Here is an 18,866-nt window from a genome sequence, read left to right as displayed (position 1 = left end):
ATATTACTTCTTTAACTTGCTTTTACTTTTTTGCCTGTAGATGATGCTATGCATTTGTCTAGACCTTTCTACAATTATCCTCTGATTCAGAGCTACTATACTGGTCATCGACAGAAACTTGAGCGTTTCTCAAGGTAAGCCTTACAGGAAAACTCTAGAACACTTCCACTGTAAATTTAGCAGAACTGTATGGCTTTTTTTATCAGTAATAAAGTGTTTGCTGTGCTTAATGCATTTTCTGGTAGTACTCCTGAGTGATGCATGTGTTCTCTTGAACACAGAGGTTACTTTCCTATGTTAAAATGTATATATATACTTCTACTTAGTACCATTAGTTGATATCATTTTTTTGGTAGCGTCCTTAATTTACTGGCTAATTGGTATAATTTGTTACCACTGAAAAAGATCATGTGATTAACATTAAAGTCCCTTCCAGATGAACGCACTCTCTACAGGGCTAGCTTACCAGCATAGAGGTGATATGCCCTGGATTAAATGATAATAGTTTTTTCTTTGGAAATTATACTGAAAACTAAATAAAGACTTGAAGAAGCTTAGGCTATGGCACTGTGAGCAAGGTGAAGGTGGAAGCTGCAGTGTATTATATATTGACTTTAAAGTTCATCTTGCATAGCTTGCCTCTCAAGTAACTTACTTAGAGGCTTGTGTGTTGCGTAGAAGCATACAACCTCTGGTGTGCTTGTTCTGCTTTTTATCATCGTATTAAAGGGTAGCGTCACAGCAGAAGACTGTGATGGACTTCTGAAGAAAGTTCAGCCAGCCGTAATTGTACTGTATGTGTACAGAAACGTGAATGCCGCTGAAGGAGGATACTGAAATTTACCTGTATGCTCATCTTTCTGAAAACAACTTTTCAGGAACAAAAGTGAGATGCTGAGAACAAAATCTGAAATTTCCATTATGTTGTCTCAGAGCTGTGTATTGAAACACTCCAATTTGAGGCTTTAGATTCATGATAAAGAATAGACCTGCTGTTTTGAGAATGTTAGGTTTCCTCTGTTAGGCAGTATGAGAGTGGTTATTTCTGACACTTAAAACATTTGTTTACGCTTCCTTGTTATTACAACAAAAAACAAAATCTGGAAACGAAAGGGTCATTGCAACTTTTCCTTTAGTAAGAGAGCTTTCAGGATTTCTGTTTTGAAGTCCTTTAATAATGTGATCTAACTAACTTCTTTCATCTGACTCAAATTTCCTTTTTGTGCATTCCAAGTCATAATCATGCCTTTGTATGTGTGTTACTTTCTTTGACTCATGGGAGCTTTTTTTTTTTTTTTCGTTTTGACTGGAGGAAATCTGTTTCCCTGAGAGGCTGGAATTAGTGTTTTACTCTGTCCCAATCCTTGCTACCTTTTGTTCCAGAGGAAAATGGGATTCTGACTGCTTGATGATTGATGGAATGGTTTCCCAGTTAGGAGACCAGGTTGAGAAGTTGTGGCGGAGGGATGAAGGAGGAACAGGGAAATACCCACCTGCTAGTTTACATGTGAGTGTTATGGTCACTGAAAACAACAGCAGAATTCCACAAAACCCCACCCAAAAGCTAGTGATTTGTGAAAGACTGGAGTTTTTAAAAAAAATCTAAATTTTTCATTTCAGGCACTGCTGGATCTCTATTTGCTAGAAAGCATTGAAGAAAGCTACAAACATGCGATTGTATCCTTTCTAGTTGTTTTTATTACACCTTCAGTGTACGAACATAAATATTCTTAAATGTTTGTCACCTGTGTGTTTAATAGCCTCCTTTAATTTATGCTTCAAACACAATGCAAGCCACAGCATTTAATTTAGAATGAAGTTGTAGACAGAAGCATTGTTTTATTTTCGTACTGTGGATTTGTTATGATTTCTTGTTTATGTTTTGTTGCAGTCCTTTCTGATATTTGAAAACAGATTTACTAATAAATGTTAAATATAAAGAACATTCTTAATTTTTCTCAAAATCTAACACTGTTTTAAATTTTTTTAAAGCACCTATATCTGTAGGTACACTAAAATGCTCTGCTTCAGAGCAAAAGGGTTTCTAACAGTGGTTCACCAGTACCTGATCTTTGCCGAAACCATCCATTTTCCAGAACAGCTAACAGTGCTTGCTTTTGTTTTGTAAAAATGCAGGCACACAATTAATAAACACAGAAGTCATTGGGCAGAAACTTAATTTTTAAGCTGCTGAAATATACGGAAGTGCTTTGGTTGGTTGTTGCCTTACCCCAGAGGGGAGCCTGGAGAGCAAGTGGTTTTAAAACTGTTGTACCCCAGAGCTGTATTCCGAGAGCATGTCCCTAAAAATGGGTGTCAAGAGAAAATGACACTACCAATGAGTGGTCTGCATACTGTTTTGAGTCTGGTCTTAGTGATTCAGAGCTAAGTTGTATTGTAAGGACACCATGATTGATGTTGTTTTGGAAATTGACATGTTCTGGAAATGAGGAAAAAAACCAAGTGTAGAATTTGGTTGCTTTAATAATTAAGCATTGGATGCTCAAATCTTTTGAGTGTCCAACTGGTAGCTCCACTGACCAAAGTGGGAACCTGAGTTTATAACTGAAGTGTTTCGATAGGTAAAATTAACCTTTTTGAGTGCCTTACACAAATCAAGTATCTGTAATCTGGCTTTTTATTCAGAATGCAATATTGTGGTTAGGGTCCGACTGTCTTCAGGTTATAGTAGCTTAAAATGGCAAGACTAGTAAATTCATATTTCCCGCTTCCTACCATTTTTATATTCTTTCATTGTGTTTTTCTACAGATTAAGTGATAAATTTTTGGTCTTACAAATTTATTAGCCTTAATTAGATACTTTGATATCAGACAATTTACCTGCTGCTAGACATCATGCATTCCTTTCCGAATAAAACAGAAACTTCAATTGACTCCTTCCCAACAGCCTTTGCCATCCCTTGGGGTCTTGTTAAGCTTATTCAAGGTTTCTGGCTTCTAGATCACAATGATTATGAAGTAAGTATGTTGCAGTTAGACTTAGATTACAGTACAAAGCTGTAATCTGTAAAATGATTTAATAAAATCAGTGCTTGTATAACGGGTGCTAAAAAATTCAAAGCTTTTTTGTGATGCTGCCGCAACATCTTCAGCAGTAAGTTATGATTTGAAATTTTGATTTAATTATTTTGAAAGGAAATTGATTAAAACAAAGGAGAAATCTATGTTAATAATGCTTGATATTTGAGTTTTCAAAGCTATCAGTTTATGTTGTTTCAGCAGACCGCTTGAGCACTTTCTCAAAACCAGTGTTTTAGGAACTTTTAATATTAAAACTATGATCATAGCAGCAAGATTTGAGATCGAAGACTGCAAAAGGGATTTTCAACCTAATTCATGCTCTTTTTGATGCTGAAGGTTGTTCTTTGCCTATCACGATGTTAATATAATGTAATTGGGAGAGCAACTTTTATTTAGTAATGGATTTATAAAAAGTGTTGTTTGTATACCAGCATGTGCTTCACCTAGAAAAGTGAATTACTCCTTTTCAAACGCTCACTTTAGTCTGTATGGCTAATGGATTTTTTTTCTCTGCAAACACTTAAGATTTTTTATTTATATGTCCTGTACAGAGTATTTCATTAGGTAGTCATATCAGTTTATTTAACACACATTCACCCTTACTTAAGAAACTTTGGAATATTTATTTTTTTCACATGTGTGTATGTATATGTCGTAATAAACCTGATCTCTAACTTCTACAGAACGCACTGGCCCTGCTCTTTCATCCAGCTACAATGAAAACTGCATCGTGGCAACACATGAGAATTATTCAATGCCTCATGTGCCAAGGAGAGCATAGGCGAGCCCTCACATACATACAGATGATGAAGCCATCAATGTCAAGCAGTAGTGAAGTGCGGCTTTTCCTCACGGTGTTGTTGTCCAATAGGTAAAGAAATATATTCCACCATTTTGGAATTCAAATATTGCAAAAAGTGGAGAACAAATAATACAAAACACGATCCCCTAAATTTCCTTTAAACTTTGCCTGCAATGATTTGGGGGCATCTTTTTGCATATACTGTTAATATTCCTTTACATCTCAAAAAATTGATCACAGGTGCATGGTGGAGGCTTGGGGTCTGTTGCAGCAACACACCACCAAGTTAAACATGGAAGAGCTGTTAAAACACATGTATGAAATCTGTCAGGAGATGGGGCTCATGGAAGACTTGCTGAAGCTACCTTTCACAGACACTGAACAAGTAAGTGTGGACAAGAATAACTCATACTTGTCTCTTTGAAAAGAGAAGAGGCAGAATCATAACAGCTTTTGGAAATGTGTTACTTCTCACAGGAGTGTTTGGAGAAGTTTTTAAAGACCAATGCTGGCGTTCAAAATCATGAATATCTTTTGGTCCACCACCTGCAGCGTGCCAACTATATCCCAGCACTGCAGCTGAATCAGTCAATGAATGTTAATCTTCCGGTAAGTGTAAAAATTCTGTCCAGTGTGCAAGTTTCTGTTAGGTGTTACTAACTGGTTTTGATAGTGCTCAATGAAAAGCCTGCTTTGTTTTTCATACTAGTTTTTGAAATACTAGAATAAGTTTCTATACCTTAAGTTACAGCTGAACTTGAAAGTTGAACAAAATATTTCGCTACTCCAAAGCTACTCTGAGAAGTTATAAATTACGTGTTACAGACCATTGTGAACTCCGCTTCAGAGCATTTGTTTGCATCTGAGGAATAAATCTGTATCTTTTCTATCAGCCAGTATTAACATTCAGTTATTCAGATACATATGTTATGTTTGCTTTAGACTGTTGAAAGTTGTATCACTCGTTTCCGTGGAACGAAGAGTATGTTGTATGTCCTCTCTTTATCTTGCATGCAAGTATATTTTTCTAGGTGAGAGCAGTCTGGATGCCAGTCCACAGGTAAAATTTGTGTGGTGCTTTGGTTGGGTTTTTTTCATTTATTTATTTCCTCACATTACAGCCTGAGCTCTGCAGTTCCACAACTTTTCCTTTTACCACTTCTATGACAGAAGTTCTTGTCTAACTTCCATTTCTCAAAGTAGCCAGATGAAATTTTGTGTTAGGTGAACTTCTGTTACAAATCTGCGATACATTTGTTGTTTTCCAGAGTGATAGTTTTCCAGTGAATCAAACTTAAAAGGTGGTCTTGAAAGTTTTAGGTCCTGCATATGTCTGTAGGCAGCTTTTTCTTATACATTTTAATATTCACAAATTACGTGTTTTGTGCAACGTAATTTGGAGTTGTCCTGTATATTCAGTCATCTCGGACGTTGGTGTTTTATGCAAAACAAGGGAAGGCCTGCTAATTTGTAAACCATTTGGAAGTTGCAGGTGATAACAGGTGTATTAGCTTACAGTGCTTCAGAGTGCCAGAACTGTTTTAACTTATAACTTGCGAGTTCTATTATCTAGTCTTCCTTCCACTTTGCTAAAAATATCAAGTTGAATTGGTACGTGCTGATGGGTAGAGCTGTCTGCAGTTCTGGGTAGCACTTTCTGCAGTTCTGTGCAGTGGACGTATCTTACTATACCTGTAGAGGAAATTTATTCGCTAATTAGAAATAGCACAGATTGTTCTGCACAATGAACTTCTTATAAATAGTTAACTTTTTGTTTTACGCTTTTCATTTGTCAGAATGATCGTGATCCTTGCTTGAGAGAGAGAGCAGTTGCCAGAAATTCTATATTAGATCAATATGGCAAGATCCTTCCTAGAGTTCAAAGGAAGCTGGCTGCAGAGAGAGCCAGGCCTTACCATTTGCCTTCATCGGTCTTCAGAGAAGGTAATTTTTAGAGTGCCATGGACAACTAACCATCACTTTGATTACACAAGGCTTATATTTCTTCCCCTCTTGCTTTACAGTCTCAAGACCAAAGCCATTATCAACAGTAGCAAAACAAGCTAATGCAGGAAATGTACTTACAAGAGCAACTTTCATCAGTAATGTATTGTCCAAAATTGGAGAAGTGTGGGTAGAAAATCAGCAGAAACCCAGTTTCTCACAATATGATAGGTAAGCAGCCTTTTAAACAAAGTTTAGTCTTGAGCTGCATGTTTTCAGGGAAGAGACAGAGAGAAATCCATTTGAATTATGTTAGTGTTTCGGAGGGAAGGTGACATAAATAAAGCTTTGGCTTTTTTGTACATATGATTCTTAAGTGTTATATAAGTAATATTTGGACAGAGATTTTCTGCTGTGGTAATCTTATTTATGCAAAGACATATTTACATGAGGGTAAATGTGTTTACAGAACTTAATATTGCTGAAACTAAAACTGTGATTACCACCAAGCTGTTGGTGTACAGATTTTGATAGACTTGATTGTGTGATCAAATAGTAATCTTATTCCACTTCCTGCCCAGTTTCTTCCGCCTTTGCTTTAAAATAGGCAGAACTATAAAGAGCAGAAAAGAGGCTAGTGGTTATCAGATGATTTCTCTACAGGTGGTATGGTCACATAGACTTGAGTTCTGGTATGTTTGGCCTTCAGGAGAGTGGAAGTCAGACTTATATTTTCCTTTTTAATTCTAGTCCTAGAGTTACAGAACCACTGGTCATAACGCACCGTCTCCCTGAGGCAGAGTTGCCTGATGCATTTGTTGGGACACCAGTTATAAAATCTTCACACAAATGTTCCAGGTACAGTATATCTACAGAAGGAGTATTTCAAAAACATGCTGCTTCTTCTAGTATATGTATGTATACAGTATATATATGTATGTGAGTGCATATACTGTCTGTGTTTGCAGAGTGTTCGGTTTGCATTTAGGTTAAAGGTTGTTAGGGTGCAAAGAAGTGGAGAATTTGAAACGGTGTCAGCATTGAAATGTAGATGAAATTTCTTCTGGTATGAAAATTACATCACTTGTGCCACTTAGAATTGGATTACTCTTGCCTCAGAGGCAGTGATCTAGGAAATAGTGACATGTAAAGAAACAACTAAAAATTAAGAAATGCCTCTAACTCGTTTGTGGGCCTGATACATCGCCCCAACAGTGAGGGTACACCTATATTTCTTGTTCATTGAATCTTTTTGATATGAATCATCTCAGATTTCTTGAATGCAACATGATTTTTTAAATGTATTTATTTCTTGTATTTTAAATTGTGTATCTTAACAGATTGCTGGATTTGGTGGTTCGTCCTCTTCCTTCATGTTCTGTGGCTCAGGGGGATAGCTGGCAGTCACCATGCAGAGCTTCTACTTCATTTGTGGCATCCAGCCCGCTGCAATCAAATATACATGGTTCCACCTCACAAAAGAATTTTTTAGGAGCATCAGGGCTGAATTTACTAGAGACTCCTCTTGTGGTTAAGGTTTGTATTTTAAAAAAAACAGTACCAACCAACAAAACCAAAAGCCTGGAAACTTTGTTTAAAACAAAACCACCAAAGTATTTAGCACAAACACTGTTGCATTCAAATTGTGGAGTATTTTCAGTATGCGTGTGGTTATTGTATATGCAGTCCTTTTGGAAGCAGTATGTTGGGAACAGTCTCAGAGAGGAAAAGTTTAGTTCTAAGTTAATTGCCGTGTTCATGTTGTCCCATAGCTTTGTGAAATACACTTGTTTTTATTGCATGGAACCAAGGAAGTTAAAATTGGACTTTTCAATATCCTTAGATACCTAAAGATGCAATTTGTAGCTTAACCGTCATGTTGAGAGCTCAGTAGCTCTGTGTAGTTTGACTTGCGTACCTACCAGCAAGGTGTATATGCTTCAGTTTCTTAATCTGGTTGAGTGAATGATGACAACGACAAAAATGGTTGAGAGAAACGACACTAATTTAATGTCAGTTAAGTGATGTCAGTCTGTGTTGAATTCAGTGATGACTTTTGCAGTAGTTTATCAATTATGTTAAACTGTATTTCCATTCACGGCCATCAAATTCTTATAATGCAAGGGAATAACAGTTGACTTGCTTACCTGAACAAAATAGTTGTGATCTCTCTGAATTACAACCTTTTTCTTATTTGATATTGTCCATATCGTTAAGCTAGTTCCATTATCTTCCTTTTAAACCCTTTCAGTACTGTAAAATCTTTTCTGAGCTGAGGTAAGCAGACCTGAATACTTCTAGATGAAGATGTGCAGGTATTTTTACGGCAGTGCCACTTAATTTAGTCTAGTGTGTGGATTGATTAATTAGTGAAAAACTAAGCTATCGCTGTTGCTTTGCTGATTGCCGTTTTGCATGGCAGTGTTTTCAGTCACTGTATCTGGGGTAACATTTGAAGCTGCAGGTATTTTAAAAGAGCAGTGTCAAAATTGCAGAAATTATCTAGATAACACTGCAGACAAGAATTCTATATCCTTGTTTCTTCAGGAAATTAATTTGAAAAATAATGTTTTCTGTTTCATCACAAAAACCCCAAACCAACAACAACAACAAAAACCCCACCAAAAGAGTCATAAAAAGCATCGTTTTTTTATCATTAAGGTTTTTGTACGTTTGGAAAAAGAGCAGAGGCTAAACTTTGTCCTCTCTGCTTGTACAAATCCAGTTCGTAATTTAAACTAATAGCTTTGACAAGTGCAGCCTTCTGTTTTGAAGGTTTAACTGGTTTTAAATGAAATTTTTTATTTCTTTTCATAGCGAGCTAAGATTTTGGCCTCAGCTCCTTCTGGTTTTCCTGGGTTTACTCCTCAGTCTATTCTCAGATCCAGCCTTCGCACCACACCTCTAGCAACTCCCTCTGCGTCACCAGGGCGATCGGTTACTCCTCCTCTACGAGCAAAGGAGCCTAGAATATCTTTCAGGGAAGAGAACTCGAATGCAAAATGGACTGCTGGGGTAAGCTGGGTTGAAGGTAGTGATTTTTACATTTAAAAGGCTTTATAGACTGTGATTTAGATTTTTTTAAAAAGTTTTCAAAAACTCCTTATATTGAGAATTTGAATTGCAAATCAGAATGGCAGACTTGAATTTGGACAAGAAAGATTATGGTAGACCTTCTGTAAAATCATATGCCTGCAGGAACATGTTCATAAATAAAAGTCAGTGACCTTGGTGGTTGTTACTCAGGTGTTGTTAGGAGCTGTGTGCTAGCTTCCTGCTATACCTTTTCAAATGGCGGTGTGGCAGGAAGGTAAAGAACATAGGTTGAGCCAGTTGTTTGGGTTTGTTAAGCTTTGTGAATTAAGTATTTTTGAAAGCAATAAAACTCATGAGCTGCATTTACTTTCGGTCTCTGTTTGCAAGGCTAGGTTTACTTAAATTGTGGTAAAAGCAAGACTTCTGATGGAGAGAGCTGTGTTCTCTAGCCATAAAGTTCTGAGTTTTGCTTCTCACCTTGCACCAGGGATAGCATTCGTATAGTTGTCAAATTAAGTTGGTCCATGTAAAAGTTGCCTCTATCTACTCCTTTTGTTCTGTCAGTTGGATTCCCTGATTCAGCTCATCGTGCAGTTGCTGAATCAATGTACCAAAATCAGAGGCAGAGCAGGGCCATGCAGTAGTATCTACATGCACTATATATGTATATACATGCACTAGTATCTACATCTCCATATATGAAACTAAGAAATCTGGATTTATGATACCTTTTATTGTCCGTTATAAAGAACTACTCAATTGTAACAAGACACTCACTCTTATATGAAGTTCTTAATAATAATGCAGTTGCGGCCAGATTAACTTACTTGTTCCATGCTACAGGCATAGTGAACACTAAATATTTTAGTAGTGCAGGCAAGTTGAAACGGCAAGCATAAAAAAAGAGTAAAACCCTGAGTTATGATTTTAGGTATGCAGAGCTCCTTCTTGAAAACACAGTAGTGAACCCAATGAAGAGCCTTGAGATGACAGTATAAGCAAGCGCTTACAAGACCCACTTCATCTGAATTCCTCAAGGTCGTTGAAACTCAGTAGGCAGTCAAAAGCGTGATTAATTTTTACACTCAACTTTAAAAGTGAAGATGTGAATTAATTTTGTAGCACCTTGCTTAAGGTGACACTCGTAAAACTTACAAAATACTGCTATGTGTTCTTTTTTTGGTGTCTTGTTTTGACAAAAAGCATATGCATGTTATTGATTGTGAACTTTTTCTTTTTTTAAAAAAAAAGGTAACAGAAGATGATAAACCGTTGCCCGGAGCTTCATCTGAGCATCATTGTGGAGTAGTGGAGGGTGCCTGGTCTGAAAGTAGAGATAAAACAACTCTGTTTACTCTGAGCTATCCTGAGGATCATCATGCTGAAATGGAAGAGTCTTTAGAAAGCATATCTGGAGATGGTCTGGAGAAAATGGATGTCAGCAAAGAAAATAGTAACTTCTCTGTTGTATCAGACCATACTACTTTGGAGTATCATGATGCAAAATCACCTGGTGATTTTGAAGATGATGTCATCTTTATAGCTGCTAAACCAGCTAATTCTTCCGCTGAAGAAACTGGCGATTTTCAAGAACTGGAGAAGGAGGAAGACAGTGACATTATTGAAAATAAACCTTCCCAGATAGAACAACCAGACTCATCAGAACTAAGAAAAGAAGCTGGTGTGTTTCATCCTATGATAACCTAAGTTTCTGAATTTTTCAAATATCTTCAAAGGTTAAATAGATGAGGAGTGCAGCATTTTAATGATGAGCGTTCTTGAGTGTCCTAGGCACTTCTTTGTCCTAGGCTTTTAAAATCGCTACTGTGTTTGAGTCCTCCTTTAGATATCCTGGGCATTATGAATATATACTGGGTTTGGCTGGCTGTAATTGTAGCTGAGAGGCAGCAGTGACTTGTGGGAGTTTTGAGAGGGATGCAAGTTGAAAACTTATGCTTCTGGTTGTGTTTTGCAGGTATACCTTAGGCTGCAGGGTTTTTTACAGCAAGTTTACTGTATGGCTTGGTTTGACTAGATAGATTTATTTTTCTTTGGTTTTTTAACCACCTTATTAGTGCTCAGTTAAATAGTTTTCTTCTGGAAGTGAGTCTGCTTGTCTGCCTGCCTCTCGTTACAGCTTTCCTTGCTCATTTTGCTGGCTCAACAGCTTCTGCAGCCTTGTCCAAACCTAGTTCGGTTGGTCCTTGGTTATTCAGCTCTGTTCAACTCATTCAAGCCAATCCAGCTGCCGAGGATTCGTATGAGCAGGTCTGCTGGCAGATTAGAAGAGATGTAGCTCACTAGCTGTTAAGCAGTGATGAGCTGGGAATGAAAGTAGTGCAGGCACAGCTACGGAGTCACTATTTGCCAAACAAAGCTCAGTCTGTTCAGCTCTTTAAAAAGAGTTTGTTATTCCTGGGACAGGTATGCACATGCCAGAGTTCTTTGTCTGAGGTCTCGAAACAGTTTGTAGCAGTGAGTGTGTACTCCAGTGTCAGTGCCTCGTATGCATCCTGACTCAATCTGAAGTCTGAGGTGATTTTTAAGGATCCTGGAGAGTGGTTGTTGTATACTGAAGTTCTTCAGGTCTTTTTTTCTTTTTAAATAATGGGAGTGCCTAAATGCCTTACCTATTTTAGCTGCCTTGTATTTGGACAAGAAATTAAAGCTGCTTTTTATTTAAAATAATAAGGTACTAATTATTAAAGAATAAGCTTATAAAGAAGCTTCCTTATTGCTGGACTACGGTACAAACAGTTCTGTACAATTTCAGTAGTTTGGAGGCATTAGAGGGCAGTCAGTATAGCTCTTATTTGGCTGGAGCTAGTGAAATTATCCCAGTCCTGCATACTGTCTGCAAAGGTGATCTCTGGAGCTGGAGGAAGCAGGTAGTAGAAACAAAGGAAAGGAGGATGTTTCTAAAATTGAACCTGTTGAGACAACAAGTTAGCAAACAGTTGGGTTTCAACACCACCAGTTGACCATTAGAGGAAAGAATAAGGAAAGACCTTAGATGCATTCTTGTAGAACAGGGGAAATGGAGTCAAGAAAAGAAAGAAGCATTGCTGGAATGTGATAAATACCCAAAGAGAAAAAAAGAGAACTTCCTACCCAATTTTAAGGAGGGATATTTTCTGAATGTTTTATGTATTAGATTGGTAATGTACCAAATCTAGTGTGTAAACAGAGTATCGATGGTCATTTTGTTTTCTTGACTGAAATTATGCGTCAGACTTCTTGTTTATTTCAGACCTTCTGTGCCTGGTAGCATTGTTTTGTTAGATCACTATCCTAGGTGAAATGTATAAAGGCTGACTTTGAAAATACATGAGTGTTTTAAAAGAAGTGATGTTAAGTGCAACAGGGAAGTCATACATCTGTCTTTTTTTGTAGGATTTGTGGAAGAATCAAATGCTGAATGTCTTATTCTTCATGAGGATCGTAAATCGGTGGTTAAAGCTGCTGAGGCTGCTACTTTTGGAACTGCAAGTGAAGGGTGAGTTTATAAAATAGATACATTTTTGGGTTCATACAACATGTAACTTCTGGCTTTCCTGTCTTTGAAAACCATGGTTTTTGGTTCTTTCCTGTGTTCTTATGTATAATGCTTTTTCTATTCCTTTCTGTCTGTGAACAGAATTAATTTGGCATAAATGTAAATCAAATTGACTAACTGTTGGTTTGAGCCTTTTTTCTCAAATTATTGCAGACCCCAAAGTGTAATGATGATAAAGACTTCATTCAACAGATGATACAAACTTTTTTAGATTGAGGGTTACTAAGCAGATACTGTGAACATAAACCCTTTTTTTGCCTGAAAATTGTGTAGCTAAAAACCACGCCTGAGCTTCCTGTAACTTCAGCAGGTTTATTTTGGGCTTTGAATACTTTCTGGCAGTATTTTGTACACTTAATTTCTGTTTTCTGTGTGTGTGTTCAATTAGCATCTATTTATTTATGGAAAGGGAAGCAGTTTTCTCACCAGGTTCTTTAAAAGCTGCAACTGCATAGTAATAAAGACAGAATGTTAGCAATGAAATAACCCTGAGTTTCAAGTGGTGACTTAACACTGGTACAAACTTTTCATCAGTTTGTTCTAAACCTCCAGTATAGCAGTTGCACTCTTCCTGCGAAAGAGAAATCAGTTATTATTCTTTAATACAACTCTGTTGTTGTGTTATTATTTACTATTAGATAGCTGGGAATGTAGTTAAGTACCTGTGACTCATTTTTTGCAATGAATTGAATGTAGATATGTCTGTAAGGGAGTTTCTCACTGTAAAATCTTCAAGTTACAGAACAGAAAAAATTAAGATAAATTAGAAAGTAATTTGTAAAGCTCTTCAACGTTTGTTTTGAAGCTTTGTGATTAATTTCTCTCTTTCTGTTCATGAAGCGAAACAAACCACCAGGAGTCCAAAACATCCTCTTCATCAGAAGAAAAAGCCATACCAGTTGCAATAAATCCACAGCTTTCTGAGTTGCCGGAGGCAGACAGAGAATGTATGTACAGTATGTTGGAGATGTTAATGTGAGTTAAGGTAGCTGAACTCTTGAAGTAAAACATGTAGCTTGCCATACCAGTGTCTCCGAATGCAGTAGTACTAGCGTGTTTCTGCTTTCATTAAACTATAGAGAGAATTCCCTCCTCAGAGTCCTTCTAGGAAATGCATGGTGAGTGGTCTTGTTCTTGATAAAGATATTCAGAAAACTGGTAGAATTTAAAATACTAGGAGAGATCAGTATTTATTTTAATGTTGTGCACTACTACTGATTTGTGTACTGTAGGATCTGCTGTTTGAGTTACTATTTCAAAAGATGATGCATCCTCAGTATTCGGGCTGCAAAGAACAAGTAGTATCAGTGTCTTTCCAGCCTTTCCTCTGCTGTTCTTGTTCTTTATGGACTTGCCAGCTGGTATTCCCCTTCCTCTTTTCGTATTTTACTGTGGGGCTGCCTCCTTTGCCATATAGTTGTCATGGTTTAAACCACACAGCTGCTTGCTTACTCTCCCCTTGGTGGGATGGCAGGGAAAATTGGAAGGGGAAAAGTGGGAAGACTCTTGGGTTGAGGTAAAAACAGTTTAATAGTTTGCCTGTGCAGCTTTTGCTTTACCTAAGGGATTCATTTATTACTTTCCATCAGCAGGCAGGTGTTCGGCCATCCCCAGGAGAGCAGGGCTCTGTCAGTCATAATGGTTACTTGGGAAGGCAACCACCATAACTCTAAACATCCTCCTGCCTCCTCCTCCTTCCCCCAGCTTTGTGCTGAGCATGACATCATGTGATATGGAATATCCCCTTGGTCAGCTGGGGTCAGCTGTCCCAGCTGTGTCCCCTCCAGCTTCTTCTGCCCCCAGGCCACTCGCTGGTGGGGTGGGGTGAGAAGCAGAAAAGGCCTCTGCTTTGTGTAAGCCCTGCTCAGCAATAACAAAAACATTCTTGTATTATCAACACTTTTCAGCACAAATCCCAAGCATAGTCCCATACCAGCTACTCTGAAGAAAATTATCTCATTCCCAGCCAAAACCAGCACGGTAATTTTGGCTTCTGGGTTTTGGAGAAAGCTTGATATATGCGGCAGGATGGAGAACTGTATTGTTGGCTCCTGTTCCCGCTCTTACTCTGTTGCTTAAACCTGTGTCATTTATATAGCAGTTAAGTTAAAATTACATAAATCTCTTCCAGCTGTGATAAGTATTCTTGACAGTGAGGATGTGGTCAGTACTCATTCAGAAAATCACCTTGAGGGAAAGTGTGTGGATTTCTCTAAAGAACATAACCTAGAAGCGGCTGAAGTTGAAGCTGAAGCTCCTTTGCTGCAGGAAGAAACAGCTGTTTCTAACAATGCTCATAAAGCTGAGGAAATGAATGTAAGTAAACTATTTTCCCATTTTCTACAAAATAGAACACACTTTGCAGATTGAGGGCAGTCCTGTTGTACTGACAGTTTACGCACACACAAAAACACAAGTTAAAACCTCAATACCTAAGGGCAGCTAGGTTTTTCTCTTAGGCATTTTTTGTATCTGTGACACAAAATAGAACCTGTCAAGACTTGGGCCTTTGAGAGCTGTAGTAGTACAAAAAAATGTCTGAAGTATTTTTTTTAAATAACTGTGCATTCATTTGGTTTACTACAACTTAATGTTTCTTACTTGAATTTAAAAATAAATAGTTTTAATGTTAAAGATAATATGAAAAGTTGGGGAACGCAGCTTTTCAGTACTGGGGGCCATTTACCAGATGATGAGATCATGTGGGAACCAAGCTCATTTCCAGAATGATTTAGGTGCTTAGAGCCTTTACTGTTTGTTCCTAACTAACATAAACCACATTCCAGGTAAAGAGTTAATTTCAGTATCAAGGTACTTCCAGCTACTTAAAACTTATTTGTAAAACATGTGTTTTTTTAACATCTAAACGTTGTAAAATATGTATTCTAAAAGGCTGTTCACATGGACTGAAAATCGGAACTAGAGATTGTCTGGTTGTCCCAGGTTTTCCCCGTGTTGTTCTTCAACAGGGGCTGATGAGTTATTTGGATTCATTGTGGATGTCCTCTAAGTACCGTAGAGAGTATACTGTCAATTTCCTGTAGGGTTATACTCACAGGAATTAATAATGGAGTGAAATACAAACTGAAAGGTAGGCCTACCACAAACAGATGGGTCTTAAGTAATAGGCGATGCTTTTCCGTGTCCCAGATTGCAGGTGAAGTTAAATAGACAGTTACTGCTTTAGCTTGTCTCAGCTTTGGGATTTAGGGCAACACTGTAGAGAAGATGATTTTAGGCTTGGGAATACATCAGTCACTTGGGGGAGTAAATGGAAAATCTGTGACAGGAAAAAGGGAGCAGGTACATGAGACAATCCCAAAGCTTCTGCAGTCATTCATGTAGCAGTACAGTGAAGGGTTTTCTGCTTTTGTTATGACTGGTTCTTACAGATTTATAGTAAACATCTGGGTTTGGCTTGTCTGCTTTCACTGAATTTAGGATAAACTACTTCCTGCTTTCTTGTTCGTAGATTTGTAAGCATAAAGGGAAAGTTTATGCAGATAGTTTTTCGTAAATTTCATTTTGAAGCGTGACATGCTGCTATAATGTGATGCTTTAGCAACTTGTTACAAGACAGGAGGCAAAAAAATAAGCAGATTCTATGGAGACTCCCGTTGAGTGGCTTCTTCCTTCTGCCATCGTTGGCACTACAACTTAGAGGGCTGGGCAGAGGTCTTTTATTCATTGGTTAAATTATCTTGACCATCTGAGTCACTTGAAATATGTAACAGATACTACTTCTGTTCTCGACATAAAAGCTTGAGTGTCTCGTGTGGATCTAGAAGGAAAGAGTGGTTGCTACAGCAAAACATGAGCTGTAGGTACTTAGAATATAGGTGTTGTCTCACACAATCCAAGTGATCCCTTAAATGTGCAGCGTTGAGTTGTTGGATGTGATACCTGGCTGGTTTGACTGTGTTGCAGTCACAGCTGTCGTGACTGAAACTTTAAACTCTGGGGACAGGATTGTGTTTTACCTTGTCAGATGCAGAGTTCGCCAGTCAGTGTGGATTTGTAGCCAGTCGGGCAAGTACTGCCATGTGATGGTTACTGCCAGTTGTGTATATGTTTTGTTTTGCAAAACGGCTCACTTTGTTCATGGGTGGTAGCAGATCCTTAGTCATGAACAGATCAGAAATGGAGCATGTGATTGCATACACAGAATACTCTGTTCTCTGTCCCTTAAATGCATAAACTTTTTATCTGTAGTACATTGAGAGAATACATTGTATGTTTCTAACTTCGCATTTAGTGGTGATCTGAAAGGAAAAGCAGCATTTCACTGTCCTCAGTTTCATCTAGCTCATTTTGAAGTTAGTTGGGTAATTAATCATGCATTAACAGACATTTTTTAACTTTAGGTTATTGACGATAGTGCGGTTAAGGCACAGATCTCCGAAGATGCACCTGAAACGTCACCAGATAGTGAACTACATCCATCAGGCAATCTTCAATACAGCTACAATACTGCAGAACAACAGTTTATATGTGATTTGCCTGATAATAGAGATGGTGAATGTGATGCAGCTGAGGGAGAGCTTTTTATATCTGAGAGTAATTTTAGTTTAGTCTTGGAAGGAGAAGAAGGTGAAGCAGAGATGGGAGACCCTGTGTTAGTGGATGCTTCTAAACCAGGTGGTACCACAACAGAGGAGAAACCTGTGAACAATTTAGGAAATACTGAAAACCAAGAACATGTTACAAACTCAGTGTCCACTGTAACTAGTGATCAGGAGTCTCAAAATGTTACAGAGTCGCTCCCATATGTGCCTGAACCCATTAAAGTGGCTATTGCTGAGAACTTACTGGATGTAATCAAAGACACAAGAAGTAAAGAATTCACATCTGAAGTTGTAGAACAGTCTATTCATGAAACCATAGGTAAAAAGGTAACTAGATTCCAGAAGGCAAAATCTGCCTTAACTGTGCCAGAAGTAGTGGAAGATGAAACCAGCAAACATCCTGTAGAGTATGTCATCACTCCTAGAACACGTGCAAGGGGACAACTGAGTAGAAATCTAAGGATTCCATCGGCAGGTGATCAGCAGCTGCTGAAGACGGATGATCCAGTTCTGTTTGGGTTGTCTCCTAGAAGAAGTACCAGGCGAAAGAAAGAAGCAGCTGAGACTTCTCATCTTCAAACAGAAGAAAATGCTCAAGCTGAGGAAATACCTGTGACTCCTAGGCGAGGCAGGAAGCCGAAACATACTAACGTAGAAAAAACAGAAGATGGCCATTCTGATGGACAAACATTGTCCGTCAGTACGCAGTCTATCGCTGTTACTCCAAGAAGAGGCTTAAGGAGAGCAAAGGAAGCTGCATCTGAACCCTTGGAAGAGGCTAATGAGGAAAGATCTCTTGCTGAAGGTGGTAGTGTTACTGTTTCTGCTACTTCCAAAAGGAATAGAGGACGAAAGGAAACTGGCCAGAGTGACCCAGGTCATAAGACAAAACTGGCAGCCAGTCCCAGTAGAAGTGCAAGAAAACAGAAAAGCACTCATTTAGAATTTACTGAAAATGTTGTCAAGAGTCAAGAGGTGCAGCCTAGTGACCAACTACTTTTACCTGTGCCAACTAAAAGAGGCAGAAGAAAAAAGATCAATTCATTGGAAGTTTCAGAAAATTCTGACCTTGACCTCTCTAAGTCATTGCTTTCTCAAACGGAGCTTAAACTTCCTGTCACTCCTGTCACTCCTAGAAGAAGTGCTAGGAAGGTGGCACAAAATCTCCTGGCAGCTGCAGAATCTCTCTCTACTCAGGAAGACATACATTCAGGTAGGGAAGTGGAGATCCTTGATACTCCTAGGAGAAGAGTGAGAAGAGTTCTACATGCTAAACCAGAAAAAGCAGATACTCGTGGGCAAACACCTGCACAGCCAAATGAGGAACCAAGCACACCCGGGACTCCAGGAAGGACAGGGCGTCGGGGCAGGAAGAAGCAGTCAGTATTGGAGAAGAGCACAGGGGAGGAGGCCTCCCCCAAAGGACCTGATGGCAGCCCTTTGTTGCTTGAAGACGTAAACCCATCAGAACGTGATGAAATATCAAGAACTTTAACAGATTCTGTAACAAGAACCAGGTCCCGCAAAACTCCCATGCATCAGAAACTGTCTGTTGAGGAAAATGAGTCCTTCCTTTTCTCTCCTCCTCTCACAAAACTGGCAAAGAAATTTAAAGGCAAGTGCGCTGTGTTTATATACAAAATAGGGGGTGTTCCTGTTTTGTAAACCATAGAAAACAGACTGTGAGGCTGGCTTTAAGTATTGTGAAGAATGTAACCATGCAAAATAACAAATTTGGAAAGAGGCATTTCATCTTCTTTCTGAACTCTACATGACTGGCTGACTAGTTGTGGTGGGAATAGATGAGGAGGCTGATCTGAGTGAAAAGAAATTTAAGGTGAATTTTTGTCATGAGCTTAATTTCTGTCAGTTTTGAAAACTGGAGGGTATCTGTTAATATGCAATTGCTATCTCTTCCTCC

General features: G+C 38.4%; 1 protein-coding gene across 3 annotated transcripts in view; it reads left to right on the top strand.

The window, feature by feature from the left end:
- AHCTF1 (AT-hook containing transcription factor 1) overlaps positions 1 to 18,866 on the top strand; it is a 42,584-nt gene that overhangs the window by 20,533 nt on the left and 3,185 nt on the right. For all 3 annotated transcript variants that reach the window (XM_037405233.1, XM_037405232.1, XM_037405234.1), the window contains exons 17-33: positions 41 to 134; positions 1,384 to 1,507; positions 1,621 to 1,677; positions 2,833 to 2,979; positions 3,726 to 3,913; positions 4,085 to 4,229; positions 4,322 to 4,453; positions 5,641 to 5,788; positions 5,869 to 6,019; positions 6,539 to 6,646; positions 7,129 to 7,324; positions 8,606 to 8,803; positions 10,076 to 10,505; positions 12,218 to 12,320; positions 13,221 to 13,327; positions 14,512 to 14,696; positions 16,745 to 18,560. In XM_037405233.1, the coding sequence (XP_037261130.1) occupies positions 41 to 134; positions 1,384 to 1,507; positions 1,621 to 1,677; positions 2,833 to 2,979; positions 3,726 to 3,913; positions 4,085 to 4,229; positions 4,322 to 4,453; positions 5,641 to 5,788; positions 5,869 to 6,019; positions 6,539 to 6,646; positions 7,129 to 7,324; positions 8,606 to 8,803; positions 10,076 to 10,505; positions 12,218 to 12,320; positions 13,221 to 13,327; positions 14,512 to 14,696; positions 16,745 to 18,560 (4,329 nt within the window). The remainder of the gene's footprint in view (positions 1 to 40; positions 135 to 1,383; positions 1,508 to 1,620; positions 1,678 to 2,832; positions 2,980 to 3,725; positions 3,914 to 4,084; positions 4,230 to 4,321; positions 4,454 to 5,640; positions 5,789 to 5,868; positions 6,020 to 6,538; positions 6,647 to 7,128; positions 7,325 to 8,605; positions 8,804 to 10,075; positions 10,506 to 12,217; positions 12,321 to 13,220; positions 13,328 to 14,511; positions 14,697 to 16,744; positions 18,561 to 18,866) is intronic.

Source organism: Falco rusticolus, chromosome 12, assembly GCF_015220075.1.
Source record: "Falco rusticolus isolate bFalRus1 chromosome 12, bFalRus1.pri, whole genome shotgun sequence".
Classification (NCBI taxonomy): Eukaryota; Metazoa; Chordata; class Aves; order Falconiformes; family Falconidae; genus Falco; species Falco rusticolus.
Note: the sequence above shows the minus strand (reverse complement) of the source record. Positions and strands in the feature narration are given on the sequence as shown.